The following is a 23,913-nucleotide window of genomic DNA, read 5'->3' as shown; positions in this document are numbered from 1 at the left end:
GGTTACATTGTATCTCGTGGCTCACGCACAGTCTTCACATGCATGCGCGCTTCAATCCGTTTCGGAGACTATTTGTTGGTTCCGGTGCAGAGCATGTGAGCGGGAGCGAGCGGGCGGATCTTGGACAGAGCGGTGGACCGCAACCACCGAATGAGTCTGAATCCTCAGACATTGTCCAACTGTTCTTGAACGTGAACTCAAAAGAACTGTAGATAAGGAAAGCAATTCATTTTCTTCTTTCTTTCTTTCTTTTTTTTAAAAAAAAGAAGGTTTGACAACATAAGCTATTTAAATTGTAGCCTAATCCATGTGCACTCTGCGCAAAAGTTCAGTCATAGGCCTACAAATTTTGGCCTAATAGTTCATTTAGCATACTTTTAAAACGTTGATGTAGCCTACAGTAGGCCTAGCCTGTATATTTTTATTTATATATAATTAGGCCCATTGATTCGTTTAATTTCACAGCATTTTATTTGGTACAATTGATATAAGCATAACTTTATTTTATTTGTGCGCGCTGTGCAAAAGTTTAGTTATCAAAATGTTGGCCTAATAGTTAATTTACTTTTTAAATTTACTTTTAAAATGTTTATGTAGGCCTTTATTTTTTTTTTACATTTTTGTTTATACACTTTTTTTTATCTTTATTTATATTATTAGGCCCATTTATTCATTTAATTGTACAGCACTATGTGTGTACAATGGAGAGGCTATAAGCCAATTTAAATTTTAATCGTGCGCGTTCCGCAAAAAATCAGTTATCAAAATTCTGGCCTAATAGTTAATTTACTTTTATGTATATTTTTGTTTATATAATTTTTATTCATATTATTAGGTCAATTTATTCGTTTTTTTTACAGGACTTTCTGTAGGCTATTTCCACTGGACATGTTGTAAAGTCGGATCTATGTTTTTATTCACGCATCACGTGATTCATTCATTTATACACATGTCCCACCCACTTTTAAAAACAAAGTTACGCCACTGGTTGCACGAAACTCCCAGCCGTGAACACACTCGCGTTTCAGTCTGAGGGAGAATCTGATGCTTTATGACCATGAATCTAAAAGTCCCTCTGTAAAACACACTGTACTTCTGTGATGTGACGCGCGGCAGCCGCAAAACCTGAACAAAACAGCGGAAACCGAAGAATGTGGCGCCTCCTACGCCAAAGTTACGGGCCGATTCTCAGAGATGAAGGATACATGTTCTGAATGGGTTATTGGCTGCATGTAAACGTATTGAATGTTCTCTCGGGGTTATGGACAAACCTTCTCCAGTAGAATTAATAAAACGTTCGTTCAAAGTTATCTGGTCTATAATAATGTTCTCAATATTATTTACACACTGTTCATGTGGCGTTTTAACTGTCACTGCTGTTACTGTTCAGAGAACATTCAAATGTAACAAAATGTTTCAGACATTTAAAAAAATGCACATTTTGAACATTCTGAGAACATTCAGAAATAACATTTCAACAACTTAATGGAATCTTAACAAAACACACATTCAAACACACACACACACACACGTTATCAGTCTTTACTTCACTCATAAATCCTCTGGATTAAAGCGAGAGAGAGAGACGGGGATGAAAGCGAGGCAGGCCTATAGAAATGCAAAGAAGTGGCCCTTCTTTTCTCCACTTTATTCCCTCGTTCATTTGCTGTCCTGAAGCGGACAGGGGGAAGAAAAGACGGTCGGTTCTCAGAGACGAGACTTCATTAATGCACAGTATTTAACAGCTCTACGTGTGTGTGTGTGTGTCTGGAACAACGGCACCATCCGTCAGACCTCCATTCACACACACACACAGTCATCAGAGAGACAGACGTGCTCATCCGTAACATTCACAGCACAAAACACTGAAACAACACTTTCATACTGAAGTCATCCTTGATTTTCATAAACAGCAGGAGAGAGAAAATGATTCAGTGATTCAGTGATTCAGTGATTCGGTCTTGTAAACTATCCTTCAGTGGGATTTTCTTTGAAAGAAATTAATACTTTCATTCATCATGGATGTATTAAACTGATCAAAAGTGGCAGTAAAGAGATTTATAATGTTACAAAAGATTCTGTTTCAAATAAATCCTGTTGTTTTGAACTTTCTATTCATCAAAGAATCCGGAAAATTAAAACATATGACCGTTTCCCCAAATATATGAACTGTTTTCATCACTGATAATAATCATAACTGTGTGTTGATCATCAGATCCTCATATTAGAGTGATTTCTGAAGGATCATGTGACACTGAAGACTGGAGTAATGATGATAAATTCAGGAATAAATTACACTTTACTGTATATTCACATTGACTGTGGATGGTTAAGGGCGACGCTGTCACTTTAAGAGTCCAGGATCTGCTCGCTCGCAGGGCTTCGCTGCTTTCTGACTGAGTGTGTGTTTGCTTCACGAATGCGGTGGTGAACTTCATCTCAAGCATGAGACGCTCTGATCCAGTTGCTCAAACAAACCCTGCAATTACGGCCAAAGAATGAGACCCTGAGAGACCTCAGCAAACCCCGAGAGCAAACACAATGTGTGTGTGTGTGTGTGTGTGAGTGTGAGTGAGTGAGAGCGTGAGTGAGAGCGTGTGTGTGTGTGGGACTGAGTGAGTGTGTTTGAGAGAGTGTGTGTGTGAGAGAGAGAGAGAAAGTATCTATTGTGTGTGTGTGTGTGTGTGTGTGTTATTAACCTCAGTGATCTAAACAGACAACAATGTCATTATTCAGATCAATTCAGTGTAAATGCTATGAATTTAGCGTTATTATCCTAATATAAGCCTATATGTGATTCATGTAACATCACGAGACAAGAAACATCAACACAGCCTCTTTTTTTTGCTTATTAGGCATATATATTTGATTAAATAAAAATGTATTTGCTCATTGGTTTATAATGCATCACTTCTATAGAATAACTTCTAGCTCTTTTATTATTTATTATATTTGTCTGTCTTTTTCATTGTCTTCATTCCCTTTACATTTTTTAATTCTTTGTATTAAAAAAATATATATATATATTTGTGTGAAAAAACGGCAGACAAATATTCAAGACACGATAACAGCCTTGAAAAAAGTAATATGTGCACGATGATGAACTTATTACACGATTATCTGTAATTTATCGATCACTCATTGGCATTCACATCGATCAGACGCAAGTGTTATACGAGTCTATGGTAATGAACCGTAGTCGTATTTAAAGATGAACTGAACTGAAAAATATCGACGTTGAAAACGTGTTGTTTATGACAATTAAAAGTAAATTACACTAAACATTTTTTTAAAATATATATTAATATAGCTTTTTTAAGCAACGCAAAATTGCGCTTGTTAGCGCTGGCAGTTACGATGACGTCACTGGCATGGTAGGACCCGCAGAGCGCCATAGACAACAGCTGTAGGTCCTGTATACACAGACGAAAATGAGCGCTTTTAACGGCATGGATTACGCATTTGAGCCCGTGAGGGACAGGCCGGTAGTGTCTGACTACCACCACATGGAGGACGATCAGTTTCAGGCTTCACTTACAGTACAGGATCGTTTGGGGGAAAGTGACAGTGGGCGCGAGCGCTGTGGAGCATAGACACTGCACGGAGTCGATCTGTTGCAGAGAGGTCAACATGGACATTTATTGATCGGCGAAAAATGCATCACCATGCACCGTTCATTTCGGATGCTGTTCGGTGAGAGAAACGTGTTGAAGGAGGCTATGCTGTCTCTAATGGATGTCCGAGCTGAGACGCTGGACCGCCCCATAAGTAACAGGGTATTTTACGAATAGGTGACGGCTGGGCTAACTTGTTAGACTTTTCTCAGATTGTTTAGATTAACAGCGTACTGGCAGTTCACTCTATGGGCGAGGGTGCATTTAGGAAGGAGAATCCCATCCTTTACCGTGAACTATACATCAGGGATCTTTTCCCCCTCACCCGAATATCAAGGATTCGAGTAACGTTAACGTGATGCATTGAACTTGTAACTTGTGTAAATAAAACATTTCGTGCATTGTCAGACGTTTCATGTACTCATTGACGAAAGTACACATCTCTAAATAGTGTGTCGCTAAAAAAATCTGTTTCCTCAGCCATGTCAGCTAGCCTCAGACTGTTTACAAGCTACGGCTGTTCTGCTGGTGCGGGTAGGCAACGGAGTGGCTTACCATGCCAGTGACGTAGTCGAACGTTAAAATCCAACATGGCGGCGCCCGTGTAACAAAAACAACACAATCAATGTACCATTTTATCCCTTTTAACAAATTCTGCCATTTTAAAAATTGTACCAATGAGAATAAATAAAATACATCTGTTATATCACCTTTTCTCAAATTTCAGTTCAGTTCATCTTTAAAGGGCCAGTTCTCCAATAACTGAAACTGATGATACTAGAGCGTTCCTGTCCATACAATGAAAGTCAATGGGGTCCAAAATTAGTTTCTGAACCTAAATGTCTTTTGTGTTTCAGCAAAGACTGAAAGTCAAGCAGGTTTGTTCATTATTGGGTGAACTGTGACATCTTCTAGAGTATATATCTGTGTTTCAGTTCAGTTCTGACATGTTTCAACATTTACAACCAGGAGTAGCTGTTCTCCAGCCTTTCCAACACTTGCTGTATTTACCGAACAGACTTTATCTAATATTCTACGGGAAAAGTTGACTTGCGCTGTCGTTATAATCCACAAGGGCGGCTGCACACCTGCACTACGGTAAACACCGATCTGATCAGATCTGATACCGAGACCGATCTAGACGATCACAGATACACTGATATCAGTCCTGCGCTCGTCTGTGTGTGTTTTCCGTCAGCTTGAGCTCAGACGTTCCCGTGTGTTCACCTTCCCGGTCCAAACACACTTGACACATTACTCTAATCAGCTGACCTGCAGGTGTCATGTGACATGATGACATCAGCAGGTCGAGAACACACTGCTTTAAGCACAAACTCACTTCGTTTTGATCGTTTTTTTTATTAAACAAGACGTCGTGTTTAATAGTAAAAGATCATAAGATTTAAACGAACGCCGCGAATGAACGAATCCTGGGAAGAGCCGGCGTTCCTCTGGGATCAGAACATTCCCGAGTGACTCCGTCCCTGACACACACACACACCATCACAGATCAGACACACACACACACATCAGAACATTCCCAAAGCAACTAAGTCCCCGACACACACACACACACACACACACACATTCCCGAGTGACTCGATCACTGTGATCAAACGCTCTCGCACAGATTTACAGTCACACACTGCCACTCTTCTGAGAGCCCTAACATACTCTGTGCAGAGGTCAAAGGTCAGGGTGGCTTCCTGCCCTGACCTCAGGGAGTTCAGGGGTCAAGGCGCGTCCCGTGAGGTCTAGAGGGGTCAGAGTTACGCTGAATATGAACCCAGATGTTTCTCCTCAGAGTTATAAATCGGACCTGAGAAACACCACGACTGGCGGAGACGCATCACTCTTCTCGAGCTGGAGGCGGTCGCCGCGGCAACACTCCAACCCTCCGAGAGCAAACACAGACACACACTCACACACTGACCGGGGGGAAGTGCCACTTAAACTTTACAAGAGAAACACACACACACACACACACACACACACACACACATGCTGCAGCACACTGGGGCTAGTGTTCACATCCATGCCTTTGTTTCAACTCTCCATTCACACAATCACACACACACTCCGATTCAAACATACACACACACTCACACAATCACACACACACACACACTTCGACTCCGATTCAAACATACACACACACACACACTCCGACTCCGATTCAAACATACACACACACTCACACACACACACACACTCCGATTCAAACATACACACACACTCACACACACACACACACTCCGATTCAAACATACACACACACTCACACACTCCGATTCAAACATACACACACACTCACACAATCACACACACACACACACACACACTTCGACTCCGATTCAAACATACACACACACTCACACACACACACACACTCCGACTCCGATTCAAACATACACACTCTCACACACACACACACACACACTCCGACTCCGATTCAAACATAGACACACACACACACACACACACACACACACTCCGACTCCGATTTAAACATACACACTCTCACACACACACACACACACACACTCCGACTCCGATTCAAACATAGACACACACACACACACACCGACTCCGATTTAAACACACTCACTCACTCACTCACTCACTAACACACACATACACACACACACACACACACACGCACTTAATCTGACTCAGATTCAAACACACACACACACACACACTCACAGAAACACAGACACTCATACTCCGACACAGCTTCAAACACACACTCACTCACTCACACACACACAATTGTTTTGATTTTATCTATGACACTTGTATGCGGACCGAATGAACGACACATTCCTGATGATCCTCCTGTTTCCCATCATGCTCTGCTCTCAGAGCCGTCCTTTATTAAACGTTTTAAAGGCGTTACGTGAACGTTCCATTCTTCACACATTATGAGAACGTTACTTTTGAATCTTCTCTGAACGTTCCGAAACATTTAAAAACTGTCACATGAACGTCCAACTGAAACATTCCACGCATTCTGAACTTTGAATGAACGTTCTATCGACGTTTGTTCAGAACCTTGCCGAGAACATCAATCCTGAAGAGTCTAATAAATCTGATTATATTTCAAGAAGAACTGTTCTATCTGTATCTATGAAAAGCAAACACGTCGCTCGATCATCGCTTCCCATCATGCTCCGCTCCTGACACGAGAACGCCTTCCTTCACCGCTAACTGACGTGATTGTGGCCGATTCGACATAGCTCTCCTGTTTCTCCGGAGCCCAGAAGAGGAAGTGAATATGAGGAGAGTTAAAGAGCAAAACATCAAGAGCAACTTTCTGACCCGGCGGAGAGAGAGGGGGCGAGAGAGGGCGAGAGAGACGGGCGTTTTTCACGCTTTAAGAGTTCCTTTAGTCCAGCGCTGTCAGATGAAGACGATTGAGAGAAAAGCCGAGCGCCTGAAAGCTCTTTCTCTCCGCATTTGCATGTAAAAGCTGAATGCTCCTCGCTTCCCCGTAACCATGGCGACCGCAGAAAAGGTGCAAAATTCAGTCGGCTGAACTTAAAACGACTTTATTAAAGTGTCAGTGATCAGAGACGGACACAGAAGCGCTCAGTGTTCGCCGTTACACGCTCAAAAAGCTTAATGACCTGCTAAGAGCATTACGCTCTAAAGACTTGTTGATGCTCACGCCTGGAGAAAAAAAAGATTAATTCCCTGAAAATTGCAGGAATTTGAGCGAAACACAAGAGCTTTGTGCCGGACGGGGCGGTGGAAGCTTGAGATGCGACGCAGCGCTCCTGCTGTAAGAGTCCAGTTCATTAAACACACACCTCGCCGTCCACCACATCAACACACACACACACGGTTAATGGAGGAACACTCCTGTTATAGATGACACTCAAAGCATTAATAAGAGTGATCTGCTATTATACGTTCAGTTATGTGACATGTTCCTTCTCGAGAAAATTCAAAAGTAACGTTCTCATAATATGTGTGTGAAATTAATGCAAAACGTCTTTAAAACGTTTAAGAAAGGACGGCTCTGAGAGCAGTGCATGATGGGAAATAGGCGGATCATCAGGAATGTGTCGTCCATTCGGTCTTCATAAAGTTTAATTGATAAAAATAAAACGATTCTTTTCTTTTCTTTCTTTTATAACAGGTACATTTTCCTGTTATAATGTATAATTTCCCTTTTAAAAATGCTTACGAATATTTGTACGGTCAGCCAGCTGAAAAACAATAACTGAAAGTTTCAGTTACTATGAGGAAAGGTGTACTTTGACAAGTCAAAGATGAATATTTTATGATAATTTTTACTTTTCACACCATTTTAAAAATTAAAAGCAGTAGTCTACAGTATACAGTTGCTATTCATAACTTAGAATTGTATTATAATTGTATTTCAATCGGCATTCTGTGATCAATTCGCGCTACGGTAGCATTTTCCGACAAGGCAGCAAAAATCGACAGAACACCGGCAAGGTTCGGAACAAACGTCGATAGAACGTTCATTCAAAGTTCAAAATGCGTGGAATGTTTCAGTTGGACGTTCATGTGACAGTTTTTAAATGTTTCGGAACGTTCAGAGAAGATTCAAAAGTAACGTTCTCATAATGTGTGAAGAATGGAACGTTCACTGAAAACACTTCCGGTAACATTAACAGTTATCTGGTCTTTAAAGACTTTATACATCATTCATGTCATCATTATCCCGTCTAATGTTTTTGAAAAACTTATTTGTTCAGAGAACATTCAAAAGGAAGGTTCCCATAATGTTTAATAGAGTTTCTGTGTCCTCCCGAACACTAAATGAGGTATTTAGCAGATGCATAATGACCAAAAGCTCCATATACTGTGAGTGCTATAAAAACAAATATCAAACTGTGTTCGTATTAAACTCCAGCACTCGTTATATGTGAAGAACAAATCCTTTCAGTTCTGCTCTACAAACAAAATGCCTTTAATTAGATGTTCCTCCTCAGTGATTCTGTCTCGTTTTCCAGCACTAATGTACAAACATTATCATATCAAGACACATTTACTGGAGAAGAACATGACTGAAGATATGAAGACTTGTTTAATGAAAAATGAATTCAAATTAGGTGTAAAACCAGAACAAATAATGGGGCTTTTTGGTCACTACTGAAGTCCTAAATCTGTCATTTTGTGTTCAGAAAGATGTTGATTTTCAACTCATGTCCTTCTTTCTGTCTCGCTGGAACCCGTCAATCATCATCCTTCACACACTCAGAAGATCAAACTCTGCGCTTCTCCGGGACGTCCTGGGGTTTATCCCTCTCCGTCGGCTTTGTGTAATTAATGAGTTTATGATTTATGCACATAACTAATAACAAACAGCATCATAAATAAAAAGCATCTCTCTAACGAAGCTCCTCATAATTACCCGGATGAGAGTCATAACGAGCTGGAAAACACATCAGAAAGCTCTGCGACGATGAAATATGAAAGTCTTGAGCTTTATAACACTGTGTGTGTGTGTGTGTGTGTGAGGATTTCACTGTAACACCAAAAAACACAGCAGAAATATCAGTGATCTGGCAGATGCTTATAAACACTGAACTCCTGCTTCCACACACACACACACACACACACACACACGTTCCCTACACATCATCCCTATCACAGATCCACGGGATCATCATTTATTTACACTCATGTCATAAAATCATTGAGATACTATTATAGTTCTTATTCATATTTTATATTTATTTACGCTTTTAGTTCGCTTTCATTTTTATATGGCTAAAATGCATGAATGTAAAATTTTACATCTTCCGTTTTTTATTAATTGTAGTTAGTTTTACAAGGAAAATGATTATTAATAGTGTTTTTTAAAATGTCTATATAGTTTTTACGATGTTTTATTTACATTTTAGTTGTAATATATCTAGATAAAATAAGTAAAAATGAGAAATGTTATATATATATATATATATTGCATAACAATTTTTTTCCTTTTTAAAACATTTTTAGTACAGTTAATTCCACATGTTTCACATTTTATATTAATTGAAAAATAAATTAAATAAATATATATATATATATTATTTTTATTTATATATTTATTTATTTATTTAGTGTTATATGTATATATATATATATATATATATGAAGAGTTCAGATGCAAAAGCCTCTAAATGCCATTTGAAATTTTCTTCTTTAATGATGATTTTTATCAAACTTGTATATTTAAGTTCAGTAATTTCACTTAAATAACAATTAATAGGTAATTATCATTGCCATTTAAGTGAAATTACTGAACTTAAATATACAAGCTTGATAAAAATGATCATTCAAGAAGAAAATTTCAAATGGCACTTAGAGGCTTTTGCATCTGAACTCTTCATATATATATATATATATATATATAATGTATTTATTTATTGATTTAATATAAAATGTTTTATTTAACCGAAGTTTATAGCATGATTTCCATGCAGGTCATAATATCTGTGACCCATTTTTTTTATTTAGATGTATAGATCATCTGAGAGCTGAATACAAATGTACACAACATCTTCATGGATCATGATCTTAATGATAATTTTGACTCATATAATGTATTGTTGCCGATTGCCTCAGAAACCCCCGTGCGACTCGAGACAGAGTTAGTGATTCATGAGAATAAAGCACATTTCCATAAAGCGCTCATTACCGTAATGCAAAGAAACTCTATTTTAGTGTGAGAAACAGAACACAGTTTAACTCTATAATAACTGAGGATCTTCATACTGGCGTGCCGACACGTGACATCATCATTTATGAAGCAGAAGGCCAGATTTTCAACTCAAAAGTAGAAGTGTGTGTTCATACGAGCCTCCCGTAACACACACAGATCCGGCTGAACATCTCCTGCTATTCACTGAGGAAACAACGGCTTGGAACGACATGAGGGTGAGAGAATAATGAGCACATTTCCATCCGAGTCTGAAGTAAACCCCGCCGGAGTCGGCCAACGTGTGACGACCGTATTGAGTTATCTGAGAATTCATATTCAGGCCCAACATCATATCCATGTGGAAGAGATTAGCATCGGTGAGCAGCGGCCAGCGCTAATTTTGAGAGGCTGTTTGAAGGATTTTCAGACACACAATCCTGGCGACTATGCAAACACTGAAATAACACACACACACACACACACACGGGTCGCTCGACAGATCAACTCCAGATGAGCAGGACACACACCTCCAGCACCTGAAGCAGGTCTGAGATCAGGTCAGGAGCGTCTAAAGCTGGATTAAGACTTCACTGATGGAGACGAGACACGCTAATATGACTTCATATCTCAGCATCACACACACACACACACACACACACACAGAGGAACAAATATCTGCCAATGGAGTCAGAAAACTCAGTGGAAGTGGAAAAAGAGGATTTTTGATGTTCCCATTTTTAATCAAACTAGACTTAATATCTCCAGTCGTGAAAGTGTCTTGATTTATGAATGTTTCATCGAGACAGAAACACTGAGGATGATGTCACACGGCTGCCGTTCACACCGGCCAATCACAGAGAGGTATGATGAGAAATAATAAGCATATTATGATTTGAGTCACACGGCTGTCAGCTGACACACACACACACACACACACACACACGAGTTCACGTAATAGGGCTGAACAATTCATCAAAATTGTGCAATAATAATAATAATGTCCTATGACTTTAATGAAATATACTGTACATGTGCGCTGCGTGTTTCAGAGCGAAGCGCGACACAGCATCTCGTCTCTGCAGTGTGTGTGTGTGTTTATAATGAGAAGTGTTTATAAACAAAAGTAAAGCTTTAATAGTTTCCCGACACGTGACATAAATACCAGTATTGCATTTTCTCCTGTTCTATAAAATAGAATTATTTGTATTATTGATAAAAATGTGTATAAAAGTATTATTTCAATATCCCTTTGTTTAATATTTAGATTTTTTTATAAAATATATATATATATATATATATACTGCATATATTTAATTTTTGGGCAAAATTCTGCTTCCCTACCTCTTTATTGCATTTTAAATTGCAATTGCAATTTTTATCGGGATAATTGCAATTTAATACAAAAATATATATATTTTTAGACTATTTCAAATTTATAAAAGTGTGCAGTATATATAATTATGTAACGTAAAATATGTAATAGTTATTATGAAGCAGTGTTCTAATTGTTAACTAAAACTATTCAAAACTGATTTTGTTAAGCGCATAAAGCTTCAATTAATATATATATATATATATATATATATATATATATATAAAATATTAGAAATTATGAATTGCGTAATTTAATAATGAAAAAGGTTCAAGCACTAATATTAAAACTGAAATAGAAGTTAATTAAACTTATATACAACTATAAAAAAGACAAAGGCACAAAACAAAATTCCTAAAAATTGAAATAAAAAAAGGCCGATTTAAAACATGAATGAATCTAATAACAGTAAATGAATATTACCAAAATAAGTCTGTGTGAGCCTGAACTCAAATCAGACTCAATCAAGTGTGTTTGCTCACGATGTCACTTCCTGCAGCCTGACCCACAATCAGCACAGCAAACACACCCATAAATCACTGTCAACACACACACACACACACACACACACACACACACTCTCACGCAGAGACAGACAGGCCGCGAGAGAAAGACAGAAAGCATCGGGAGACAGTCATGCTGATTCTGTAAAACTGCAGCTCAAAACACACGCAGCTGCTTTCAATTAGGCAGCGAAACACGCAAACACACACACACACACACACACACACACGCGTCCGCCGCTGTTCACATTCAACCCCGTTTCTCTGACTCTTTAAAGTTGGTGTGTTACAACAAACACTCGTTTCTGTGCGCAAACCAACCCGTGGTGTTCTGGATGAACTGCGGTTAGTTAAGTCCACTAGTACTAGTCCTGGAGCTCGTAGTGATGCGGTCAAACCTCTCACGTGCAAATGCAATTTGAAAGAAAGGAATAGCATTAAAATGAACGTCTACATCATTTCCTCTTTAGCCCCGCCCACTGATTCAGTGAATACAAGAGAGACGCAAACAGCAACAAAACCATAAAGACGAGCGACTACATCAACTCGTCTCTGGTCAACAAAATCACATATTTGAGTGTTTGAATGTAACTCGACACCCTCGCCTCATTTAGTATGCGCGGTTCTATGAATATGCAAATGAGCCCCGCCTCCACTCACTCCGAGATCCACTCGTTGATCTGATTGGTTAAAGGTCATTTGTGACGTCAGAAACACCAGCGAATGAACTCAGTCACTCAGAACGACCATTTGGTTTACCATTAATATGAATTAAAAAAGCGCTCAGAATTCATCGACATCGCAGAGAGCGTTCTGATTGGCTGTCAGGCTGTCACAGGTGTGATGCTGCACACGACCTGTTTGAGGTAGTGACGTACACACACACACAGAGGGTTTAGAGAGGAATGTGTGTATCAGTCCAAACACTCCCACTGCTGAAAGAGAAAAGAGAGAAAGGGAGTAAAGAGAGACGGTAATCAGCCTTAAATCAGTCACACACACACACACACACACATCAGACAGAATGAAAAGAGCAAGACATCAAAACTGTCTGCATTTTAATATTTCTAAAAAACTATATTTTTATACCAAATGAGGACGTCTCTCACACACACACACACACAAACGATGAAACCTCACAAACACACAGCGATCGAGGAGCTGTTTTCTAAAGTCTAACACGAAGCACATTCGCTCCGCGGAAGGAAAAAGCCCGATTTATAAAGGCCAATCATCAAGCCTGTAATAATATAACATTTCTCCGTTCCAGTTGAAATTTCCAAAACACACACATATATAGAATCCCATTTGTTTTTCATTTGAGCAAGAGGCCTGCGCACACAAACCCACAAGCCCAGTGTAGAGTTTCATCTGGAGTTTAACTCTACCCCTCGAGGGAGAGTTTAGCGTCGCGACGCACCAACAGAACGCGCAGATTACGTTTCAGGCCTTCCCTCCGCGCTGTGAAAGAGCATTTCTATTCACTGGGACTTAGAGGGTCAGCTGAATTTAATGGTCACTTATTGCCCGTTCAGGCACAAAGCCGGGTCTCTGGGACCACCCTGCTCCGACATCGCCTGTGGCGGCAAACCCGGATAATTCCCTCGCTCGCTCAGTGGGAGACAGGTATCCGAGTCCCACACGCGGATCCGCAACACTCATTTCCCTTCAGACGCTTTATTTCAGCAGAAAACCATTACAATGAGAAAGAAACACACAATCCCATCCCGCCGTTTCGCGTTATTAGGCTTTTTTTCAGCTGCTTACACACGTTTTCACATCTTAGCATCTTTTTTTTTTCACAACTTTACACACAAATCCAGTAATTGCACACACAACCTATTCACTGCTGAAACCACATAACTGTGATTTCTTGTTGATAAGATTTACAATCATATAAATGAAGTGCCTAATCAAAGCGAACACTATCACATCCATTAATGAAGTCGGCTTATGTGAACTCATAACATGATGAGAGAACGCAACTAGAGAAAGAAGAAGAGGGAATGAGTGAAACGTCACTGTGTAACTCTTTTAGTTTGTTCTTAGCTAAAAACACTTAGTTATTTTAAATATATATGTGCTCGTTAACGTATTTACTTCGTTCAAGTAATAAAGTATTCTCGTGAGTGTATAATACGCCATTGAAAATACATACGGGTAAGGGTTTCGCCATGTTGCCCCTCCATCTTGAAAGTACGTTAGCCAAAGAGGGACATACCCGTTAATTAAGTTAACACTCATGGACGAGGTCGAACCGGAAGCCATGTTAATCTTGGACTACACTGGCCACCGTAGGAGTTAAAACGAAATCGGAATTGAGAGGAACAGAAACTAATATTCACCGGATGGTCATATACCTTTTCACCACTAGATGGAGGTAAAAATCACACGGTGTAGCTTTAAAACACATTTCTTGAAATCATCACTCACTTTCTCAAAACCTTAAACAACACCAAGTTTTCAAACCACATTCATGTCCACACTAAAACGTGTTTATTTGAAAACGTATATTTTTCTCTCCGTTTTGGCCTTCTGTCCACACTGAGACGGCGTTTTAAGTCAACAAAAACGTATCGTTTGGAAAACGCTCTCCAAAGTGGATAAATTTGAAAACGCCGTTTTCGCGTTGTAGTGTGGACAGTGAAACCGGGGGGTATTTCAAAACGATGCCGTAAGTTTAGTCATGTGATCCATGTAGTACCAATAGATATTCATGTTTATCGGTATTGTGCCTGTTATGTGTTATTAATTTTTACACTATTGCTAAAATATGTTACTTAATATGTGCTATTCTTCATAGCACAGTATTGCAAAGATAACAGATAATGTAGCTTACTCACATTTGCTGTCCTGCAGCAAAACAGGAGAGCAGTTGCGTTTTAGACCAAACATGTGGTTTTATAAATAAATAAAAATAAAATAAAAATTTAAATAAAAATTAAAAAATTTATTAAATAAAAATTTATTTTAAATTTATTTTAAAAAAAATACAAATTTATTTTCCCATCTGTATCATCTCAGTGAGCTTTTGTGAAGTTTCACGCATGCGCATTAAAGTGAATTTAGAAGTTCCTCATCCACACTGAAACGTCGGAAAACACCTGAAAACGCTAGTGTGGACGGAGAGCGTTTTTAAACGAAAACCCCGTTTTCAAATGTATCCGGATTAATGTGGACGTAGCCTCAGAGAACCTCTGACTTTTCCGGCAAAATCAAGCAATCGCCTCAAAAGCATTTCATCTGTTCAGAACTACACACGTTTAACGTTTTCAGATCCGACTCTATCAAACACTGGAGGACACAGAGCCCAAAGCACGCCGTTACAGGAACACCAGTACAGTGACTGGGTAAACTCATCTTCCGACTTCTGACAGCGTACAGTAGTGTGGTGAATAAATGCTGCTGTGTGCACTGCAAGTGTATATTCAGCTCTGGAATACATTGAACACACAGTGACACAGGGCAGAACACACAACTAGGGTTGGGTATCGTTTGAATTTGAACGATTCTGATTCCGATTCCGATTCCTTGTTTCGATTCCGGTTCCTAACGATTCTCGATTCCGATTCCTTGTTTCGATTCCGGTTCCTAACGATTCTCGATTCCGATTCCTTGTTTCGATTCCGGTTCCTAACGATTCTCGATTCCGATTCTTTTAAGAGGCAGGGTCAAAAAAGTTTAGCTAACCTTGCTAACCAACGGCTTTTCTGAAGGAAATACTCCTTCTGTAAAAATACTCCTTTTGTCACAAATTTTGCATTTTGCCGAGATTTCGTTATTTTTAGAAAAGTGAAGCCACACTTTGGATCGCCGACGTAAGTTACTCATGTTCGACTCGCGTGATTATGCCAACACTTCCGGTAGACGCTTCTTCGTTGGTGTTGTTCAGCGGTTTCTTCTTCCGGTCGGCGGACTGTGAATATCGAAACTAGGAATCGAAATTTTAACTTTTGAACGATTCCGGGAAAAACGAAAAGTTAGTCTCGGTTCCAATCGATACTTAATTCTCGATACCCAACCCTACACACAACCCAGATAGCAAACTGACATTGAATCAACGTGGAAATATGACATCGAAACAACGTTGATCGGACATTGTTTTGCTCATCGAATTAATGTTGAACCAACGTCAGACGCGTCATTCTTTCAAAACTAACAAAAATCAACTTGAAATCAACGCGTTGTTTCAACGTTATGAAAGCAAACCAATTTTCGATTTTCATTTAGCTTTGAAGAATGCCGCGCCTGACGTTGGTTCAACGTTAATTCGATGAGCAAAATCAACGTTGTTTCAATGTCATGAGAGACGTCGTTTCCACGTTGATTCAATGTCAGTTTGCTGTCTGGGAACGGATACAGTAAAAACTCAGAGAGAGAAACTGATCCTGCTTCACACACTCTTCCTCCTCTTACACACACACACTCTTCTTCTGACAGGATAATTTCATAAGAGTCGCCATCATATGTTGGGTCTAAAACGCTAAACTGATCTCATGTTTGACAGCAGATGTAAGTACGATATGTGAAGTAACATATTTCAGCAAAAATGTGAAAGTCAACCGCACATAACAGGCACAATACCGGTATAAACATCAATATATATTGCTACAATATGCGTCACATGACTAAACTTACGTCATCGTTTTTAAATCCCTCCGTTTTAACAGTGCACACCGCAACACGAAAAACGCGTTTTCACATTTATCCACTTTGGAGAGCGTTTTCAAACAACTTCGTTTTCATTAATAAAAACAAAAAAAACGCGTCTTCAATGTGACTGAAGGCCAAAACGGAGGGAAAAAGGAGGCGTTTTCAAACAAAAACAAAAACTAATACGTATTAGTGTGGACAAGGCCTAAGACAGAAACAAACTATTTGCTCTTTAATATCTGCAACCGTCTGATTGGTTAAATTTGTCGCCGCTGAGAAGAGAGATTAGTCCACTAGTCTATATATTACCCAGGATTCCCCTCTCTCTCAGCCTGAGATTAAGGCCTGTGCTCTCTCTGAGCTGAAACAATACAGTAAGCCTGCCAAAAAACAAAGCCCACATTCTCAAGTGCAAAGCAATTTATACTTAATACAACCCAGATCGGCTAAAAAAGAACAGGGGGAGGGAAGAAAAGAAACCAGGAACTTTAGTAATGCACGTACGGTTCAGCTTGGATATTTTCGCTCAGGTTTTTCCACCACATTCACACAAATGAGTTCAGCACATGTGTCCGAACACACCACCAGTCAAACGTGAAGACGTCTCTTCTGCTCAGCAAGACTGCATTTATATGATTAAAAATACAACAACAAAACAGTAATACTGTGAAATATTATTACAATTTAAAATCATCTGTTTTCTATGTGAATATACAGTAAAGTGTGATTTATTCCTGTGATTTTCAGCATCGTTACTCCAGCCTTCAGTGTCACATGATCCTTCACAAATCACTCTAATATGAGGATCTGATGATCAAGAAAATAATAATATTATTTTCAATGTTGAAAAAAAAAACAGAAAGATCAAAAGAACAGCATTTATTTGAAATAGAATATTTTGTAACATTATAAAATGTCTTTACTGGCACTTTTGATCAATTGAATACATCCTTAATGAATAAAAGTATTGATTTATTTTTTTTCTTTCCCCAAAAAAATAAAATAAAATTTCTTACTGACCCCAAACTTTCCAACGGTAGTGTTTAATGTTAAAAAAAATCTTTATATTTCAGATAAATGCTGTTCTTTTGAACTTCATATTCATCAAAGAATCTTGAAATAAAAATGTAAATAACGTGTCTTGATCATCAGATCCTCATATTAGAGTGATTTGTGAAGGATCATGTGACACTGAAGACTGGAGTAATGATGCTGAAAATTCAGGAATAAATTACATTTGACTATATATTCACATTGAAAACAGATGATTTACATTACAATAATATTTAACTGTTTTACTGTATTTTTTTTAATCAAATAAATGCAACTGATGAGCCTCTTTCAAAAACATAAATAAACTTACCGATCTTACAATATGGAAGAACCATCAAAATCGATCACGGACACCAAGAAAAAACAGAAACTCACCTCGGCGTGTTGCGTTCTGGGCTGGCTAGCGTCGGATTCGATGGCGTACACGTCCAGCAAGTACAGATCCGAGCCTTGCTCCCGGTCCAGTTCGGCCGCCGTTTGGATCGTCCCGGTGTGGCGTCCGATGGTGAACAGCCGGCCCGCGGCCTTCCCGCCGCTACGAACCGACACAATAAAAAACTCCACCTTGGTGCCGGTGCCTCGAGGACTGGAGGCGTCCAGGGAGATGACGTTGGTTCCCGGCGGCTGGCCTTCCTTTAAAATGGTGATGTATTTGGGTTGGGAGAAAACCGGGCCATCCGTACCCTGAAGGAGTATCGTTAGCTCCGTACGTGAGGTTTTGCGATCCGTGCCGTGATCCGTCGCCGACACGGTTAAACTATAGATGAGCTTGGAGGGAACGAGCTGAGATGCTAATCTGATATCTCCGCTGTAGCGATCCATTATAAACGTGTCTGAATCTCCTCTCACAAGCTCGTACTCCACCTCTCCGTTCGCCCCTTCGTCCGGATCAAAAGCGATCACGGTTGTCAGAATGGATCCGATCACGATGTTGGATTCTGCAACTAGTGCATTCTGGGAGATAAACGTCGGGATGTTGTCATTTTGGTCCGTCACCCAGATAGTGACGTTTTTAAGAGCGAAACGGCGAAACTCGGATGGCACGGCTTGGTCGGTGGCTTTGATTGTGAGCTCAAAAAGGTTTGAGAACTCTCGGTCGATGTTTTTATTGGTGTAGATCACGCCAGACGAAGGGTCTATGCTGAAGTGAGCACCCCTGGGTGTCTGCTGGACGATTGAGTACTCCAGCTCGCCGTTGATATCGGCGTCCGTGTCGTGAGCCGCGATAGTCATAACCGAGGTTGAGAGCGGGAGGTTTTCAGGGATTGACTTAAAAATGTCACCTGGTGTAAAAACAGGAGGGTTGTCGTTAAAATCCCTCACGTGGATTATAACCGGAATAGAGGAAGACTTGGACGGCCTTCCGTTATCTTTAGCCGTCACGTTGAGTTTGTAAAGCGACTGAGTCTCAAAGTCAAGTTTCTTGACTAGGAAGATGCTGCCGGTGTTGGGACTGATGCTGAACGTGCCGTGGTTGTTTGTAGCAGAAATGCTGTACGTGATTTCAGCGTTGGAGCCCGAATCAGAGTCCGTGGCGGTTATTGAGGCGACTAGCTCTCCGATCCGCATGTTCTCCAGCACATCCACCGTGAGGGTTGATTTGGGAAAAGACGGATAGTTGTCGTTATCATCCAGAACGCTGATGCTCAGCACACAAGTGGATGACAGAGGCACAGTCCCAGAGTCCTCAGCTATAATTTTAAGGGAGTAAAAGGGCGTCGACTCAAAGTCTAGCTTCCCCACTAGCGTAACCTGACCAGAGCTGCCATCAATGCTAAACTGTTTTTCCTCATTTCCCTCTATTATGTCGTAGCGAACGAGTCCGTTTTTATTTTCATCCACATCTGAGGCCGAGACTCGGAGCAGTTGCGTCATGTTCGGTGCGGATTCGGAGATTGAGCCCTGGTAAATGTCTTTGGTGAACTTCGGCGGGTTGTCGTTGATGTCTTGTATGTAGACTTGAACTTTAGCCTGGTCTTTGAGAGGCTTGGGAAGGCCTTGGTCGGAAGAAACGACCGTGAAACTGAACACCGAAGCTCCTCGTTGCCTCATGAGAGATTCACGGTCAAACTGTAGCGTGCTAGTCAACACGCCCGTGATGGCGTTGAGCTCGAAATTTAGCTGTGGCGTTTCAAAGGAATAACGGACTTCGCAATTCGGCCCGAAGTCTTTATCCTCGGCGAAAACACGCCCGACGAGCGACCCTCGTTCCCGCTCTTCCTCGAAGTGAAACACGTAATTGGTGCTGTTGAAAAGCGGACGATTGTCGTTGACGTCGTCGAGGAGAACCGTCACATTAACGCTCGCGCTCAGCGGCTCGACGGCTCGGTCTTTAGCCACCACTAATAAACTATACCGATCTTGTACTTCTCGGTCCAAATCTGCTTTGATATACAACTGTCCATCGGGGAAAATCCCAAAAATGTCGTTCGTGTTCCCGCTAGCGATGTCGTACACGATTTCCCCATTGAGCCCAGAGTCTTTATCGCCGGCCTCCACTTTAAAAAAACGGCTATTTACCGGCTCGGATTCCAAGATGGTGACTTCGTAGGAGAGCTGGTCGAACACCGGCGCGTTGTCGTTAACGTCGTACACGCTAATAGTGAGAATAAAGCTGGATGTGCGCTGAGGGACGCCGAGGTCAGAGGCCACGACCTCCAGCTGGTAGGAACTGGTTGTGACCTCTAGGGGGCCGGTGAGAGAGATCAATCCGTGCTTTTCGTGAATGTGAAACAAACCTTTAGGGTTTTGTTTGAGGCTGTACACGATCACGCCATTTGTGCCTTCATCCGGATCCGAAGCTTTCGCCTGGAATATATGGAGGCCGGCGGCCCAGTTTTCAACAGCGCTAACGTGCTCGACCGCATGAATAAAACGAGGTGCGTTATCGTTTAAATCTTTCACTGTGATGTTAACTAGCGCTTCCCCTGTAACCTCCCCACTCCTAGCGATCACCGTTAGCTGGTAAAACGCCTGTTCTTCTCTGTCTATAACACCGGACGCTATGATCTGCCCAGTGCCGCGTTTAACGTCAAACAAACCGCGTTGGTCGCCCGACGCGATTAAATACGTGATATTAGTGTTCAGATCTACAGTCGTGGCCGACACAGTCCCGATGATGCTATCAATCGCCACATTTTCAAACATAACGAAGCTGTATTCGTTCTGACTGAATACGGGAGGGTTATCTTGCGTATCTATAACCGTGATCGTGACTATAGCGTGTGTGTGCGAACGCAACCCGCCTCCGTCGGTCGCCGAAACCTGCAGCTGATACGTGGTTTTTTCCTCTCTATCGAGTGGCACCAGAGTCGTGATTTTACCAGAGTTGCCGTTAATGTGAAACTTGTAGGAGTCGCCAGCGGTGATGGCGTATTTAACAGTGCCGTTGCGACCCAAATCAGGATCGGAAGCGGTTACGATACTCACGAATGAGCCGGCCGGCTCGTTTTCTTTTATATTAGCGAAATATTGCACGGGGTAAAACACTGGGCTGTTATCGTTAACATCTTTCAGTGTGATGTTAACTTTGCAGCCGGAGTAAAGAGGAGGCGTTCCTGCATCTGTGGCTTTGATGTATAGAAGATACGAGCTTTCCTCTTCTCTATCTAACTCAGACGCTGAGCTCAAACGGCCTGAAATCGCATCTAATCTAAATCGGCTCTGAACGCTAACCGGGGTTTCGGTGTCGAACGAGAATCGGATCGTGCCGTTTGACCCGAGATCCGAATCCGTCGCAGACAACACCACAAGCTCGGATCCGACAGGGGAATGTTCGACCAACGAAACGTGATATGTGTTTTGCGTAAAAGTGGGGATTTGATCATTAACGTCTGTTATGTTCACAATCAATTTGGTGTAGGAGATTCTCGGCTGCAGGCCTTGGTCTTTGGCGCTGATATTTAGCACTATTTGAGATGCTTTTTCTCTATCGAGTTCTGCCGCACTGGTGACCAAACCACTGTTCTCACTGATGGCAAACCAACCCAAACTGTTTCCAGACACAAGTGAGTAACGGAGATTGGCGTTTTGCCCGGAGTCTCCATCTGTGGCCGAGACCCCTTTAATGTAACTGCCTTTGGGAATGTCTTCGCTTATGTCTACTTTATACACAGCTTCCTGAAATATAGGCGGATGGTCGTTAATATCATTCACGAATATAACCAGGCTTGCGAAGGACGAGCGGGACACGGGCTTGCCGTTGTCCGACACTGAAACGGTGAGGTTGTACGAGGAGATTCTCTCTCTGTCTAACACACTTGCTACTTTGATCAGACTCAGATTTGGGACGGGCGAACTGTGAACGTCAAAGTGTCTCTGCTCGTTCCCACCGAGTATCGAAACCGAGATGTTACCGTTAGCGGTGGCCGAATCCGAGTCCGAAACGGTCAATAATGCTACGACCGTCCCGACTTGTGCGTTTTCGTCCACCGAAGCGAATTTGGACGTTGTAGGGAAGTAGCGAAATTTAACAACAGGGTCGTTGTCATTAACGTCAAGCAGTTTGATAGTGGCTTCAGACCTGACTGAGAGCGAGGGAATGCCGTTATCCACAGCATGGATGGTTAGGGAATACTCTTTCCTAGTCTCATAGTCTAACCCGTCCTTTATAATAACAGTCCCGGCTTTGGGGTCGATCTGAAATGGAGTTCCTTCATCTAAAAGATATGTAATATCAGCATTCGCACCCTCATCCAAGTCTGTGGCTGATATCTGAAGTACACTGGAGCCAATGGCAGAGTCCTCAAACACACTGGTCTGATACTGGTCCTGGTCAAACGCAGGCGGGTTGTCATTTATATCCTGAATTGTGACGTTTACCTGCAGGTACCCGAACTTTTTAGGTTCTCCTTTGTCTTCAACCTGGATTAGGAGCTGATAGAAAGGGGTTATTTCTCTGTCAAGCCCTCCTGTGGACACGAGGTGCAGAAACGCGCCTTCACCGCTCGGGTTTACGGTGATATCCAGGCGAAATTTACGTTGATCGTTCCCGTTAATGATTCGGTAAGTCGTGTGATCCACTCCATTGGTCCCGATGTCTGAATCCGTCGCGGTGTCTAATATCACCTGACGCCCGTTGCTCGCGTCCTCTTTAAACGACACCACGATCGACGCGTCGGGAAACACGGGCGCGTTATCATTAATATCCAGAACCACGATGCGCACTTCGGTTGGGTAAGTCGGCTGACTGGATAAAACCACGACATTAATGATATTACTCGGCAAAACTTCTCGATCGATCACCGAGGACGTGTATATGACGCCCGTCGTGGCGTTGATGGAAAAAAGTTTGTGTTGTTCGCTGAATCTGTATGTGAAAGTGGGTTTGGTGTTGATAGTGCCCACATATGTGCCCATCGGCTGCTCTTCCAGAACCTCAAACTCCTGCCGAACTTGACTGGATAAAGAATAGCGCGATAAAGTCCATAAAACGAATAAAATGAGGTGCAAAGTGTCCATAGATGTACCTGAACGCGCCATGATCACGGATCCAGTCAGGGTTTTTCCAAGCCTGATACATTCAACTCACATTTGCATTGTATCCAAAAAAAAAAAAAAAGAAAAGAAAAGAAAGAAAATACAAAAAAAGATGATTATATATCCAAATGCATCCGCGTTTGGTGTTTTAAACAAACTTAAGGTAAAGTTGAGATCTTACTGTTGTAATTCCACGGGTTTAATCCTTCAAAAAATCCTTTTACGGGAGGAAAATGAGTTCATTCGCATGCAGTAAAATCCTGTCAGAACTTCACCCTGCAAAACTCAACGCGTTCCTCTCATGATGAGGAAGATGATGATGATGATGGAGTTTCCATTGTGGGGAGAAAGGAAAAGTAAATCCTCAGTTCTCACACTGCACAAGAGTTTTCCCTGGAGGAGATAAAGGAGCTCTGATATTATCCCTGTGATTCTCATACGGGATGTCCCGCGGAATAACGGTGACCAAACTTCACTTTACTGCCCTGACAGAGAACAAAAGCCCGAGTTGAGAAAGTGCCCGCCCTCCTGTCCAGCGATTGGCTCTCTGTGTAAGACCCCGCCCCTCTCTGGCTC

At 41.3% G+C, this 23,913-nt stretch overlaps 1 protein-coding gene across 2 annotated transcripts in view; it reads right to left on the bottom strand.

The window, feature by feature from the left end:
• fat4 (FAT atypical cadherin 4) overlaps nt 1-23,851 on the bottom strand; it is a 78,414-nt gene extending 54,563 nt beyond the window's left edge. The window contains exon 1 of one of the 2 annotated variants that reach the window (XM_089135150.1): nt 18,235-23,851. In XM_089135150.1, the coding sequence (XP_088991276.1) occupies nt 18,235-23,340 (5,106 nt within the window). In that variant the 5' untranslated portion in view covers nt 23,341-23,851. The remainder of the gene's footprint in view (nt 1-18,234) is intronic. The other variant, XM_039654971.2, reaches the window with a different exon arrangement.
• Nucleotides 23,852-23,913: the final 62 nt, after the last annotated feature.

The sequence above is a fragment of the Pimephales promelas genome, chromosome 9, assembly GCF_988280905.1.
Source record: "Pimephales promelas chromosome 9, fPimPro1.hap1.1, whole genome shotgun sequence".
NCBI classification, from domain to species: domain Eukaryota; kingdom Metazoa; phylum Chordata; class Actinopteri; order Cypriniformes; family Leuciscidae; genus Pimephales; species Pimephales promelas.
Note: the sequence above shows the minus strand (reverse complement) of the source record. Positions and strands in the feature narration are given on the sequence as shown.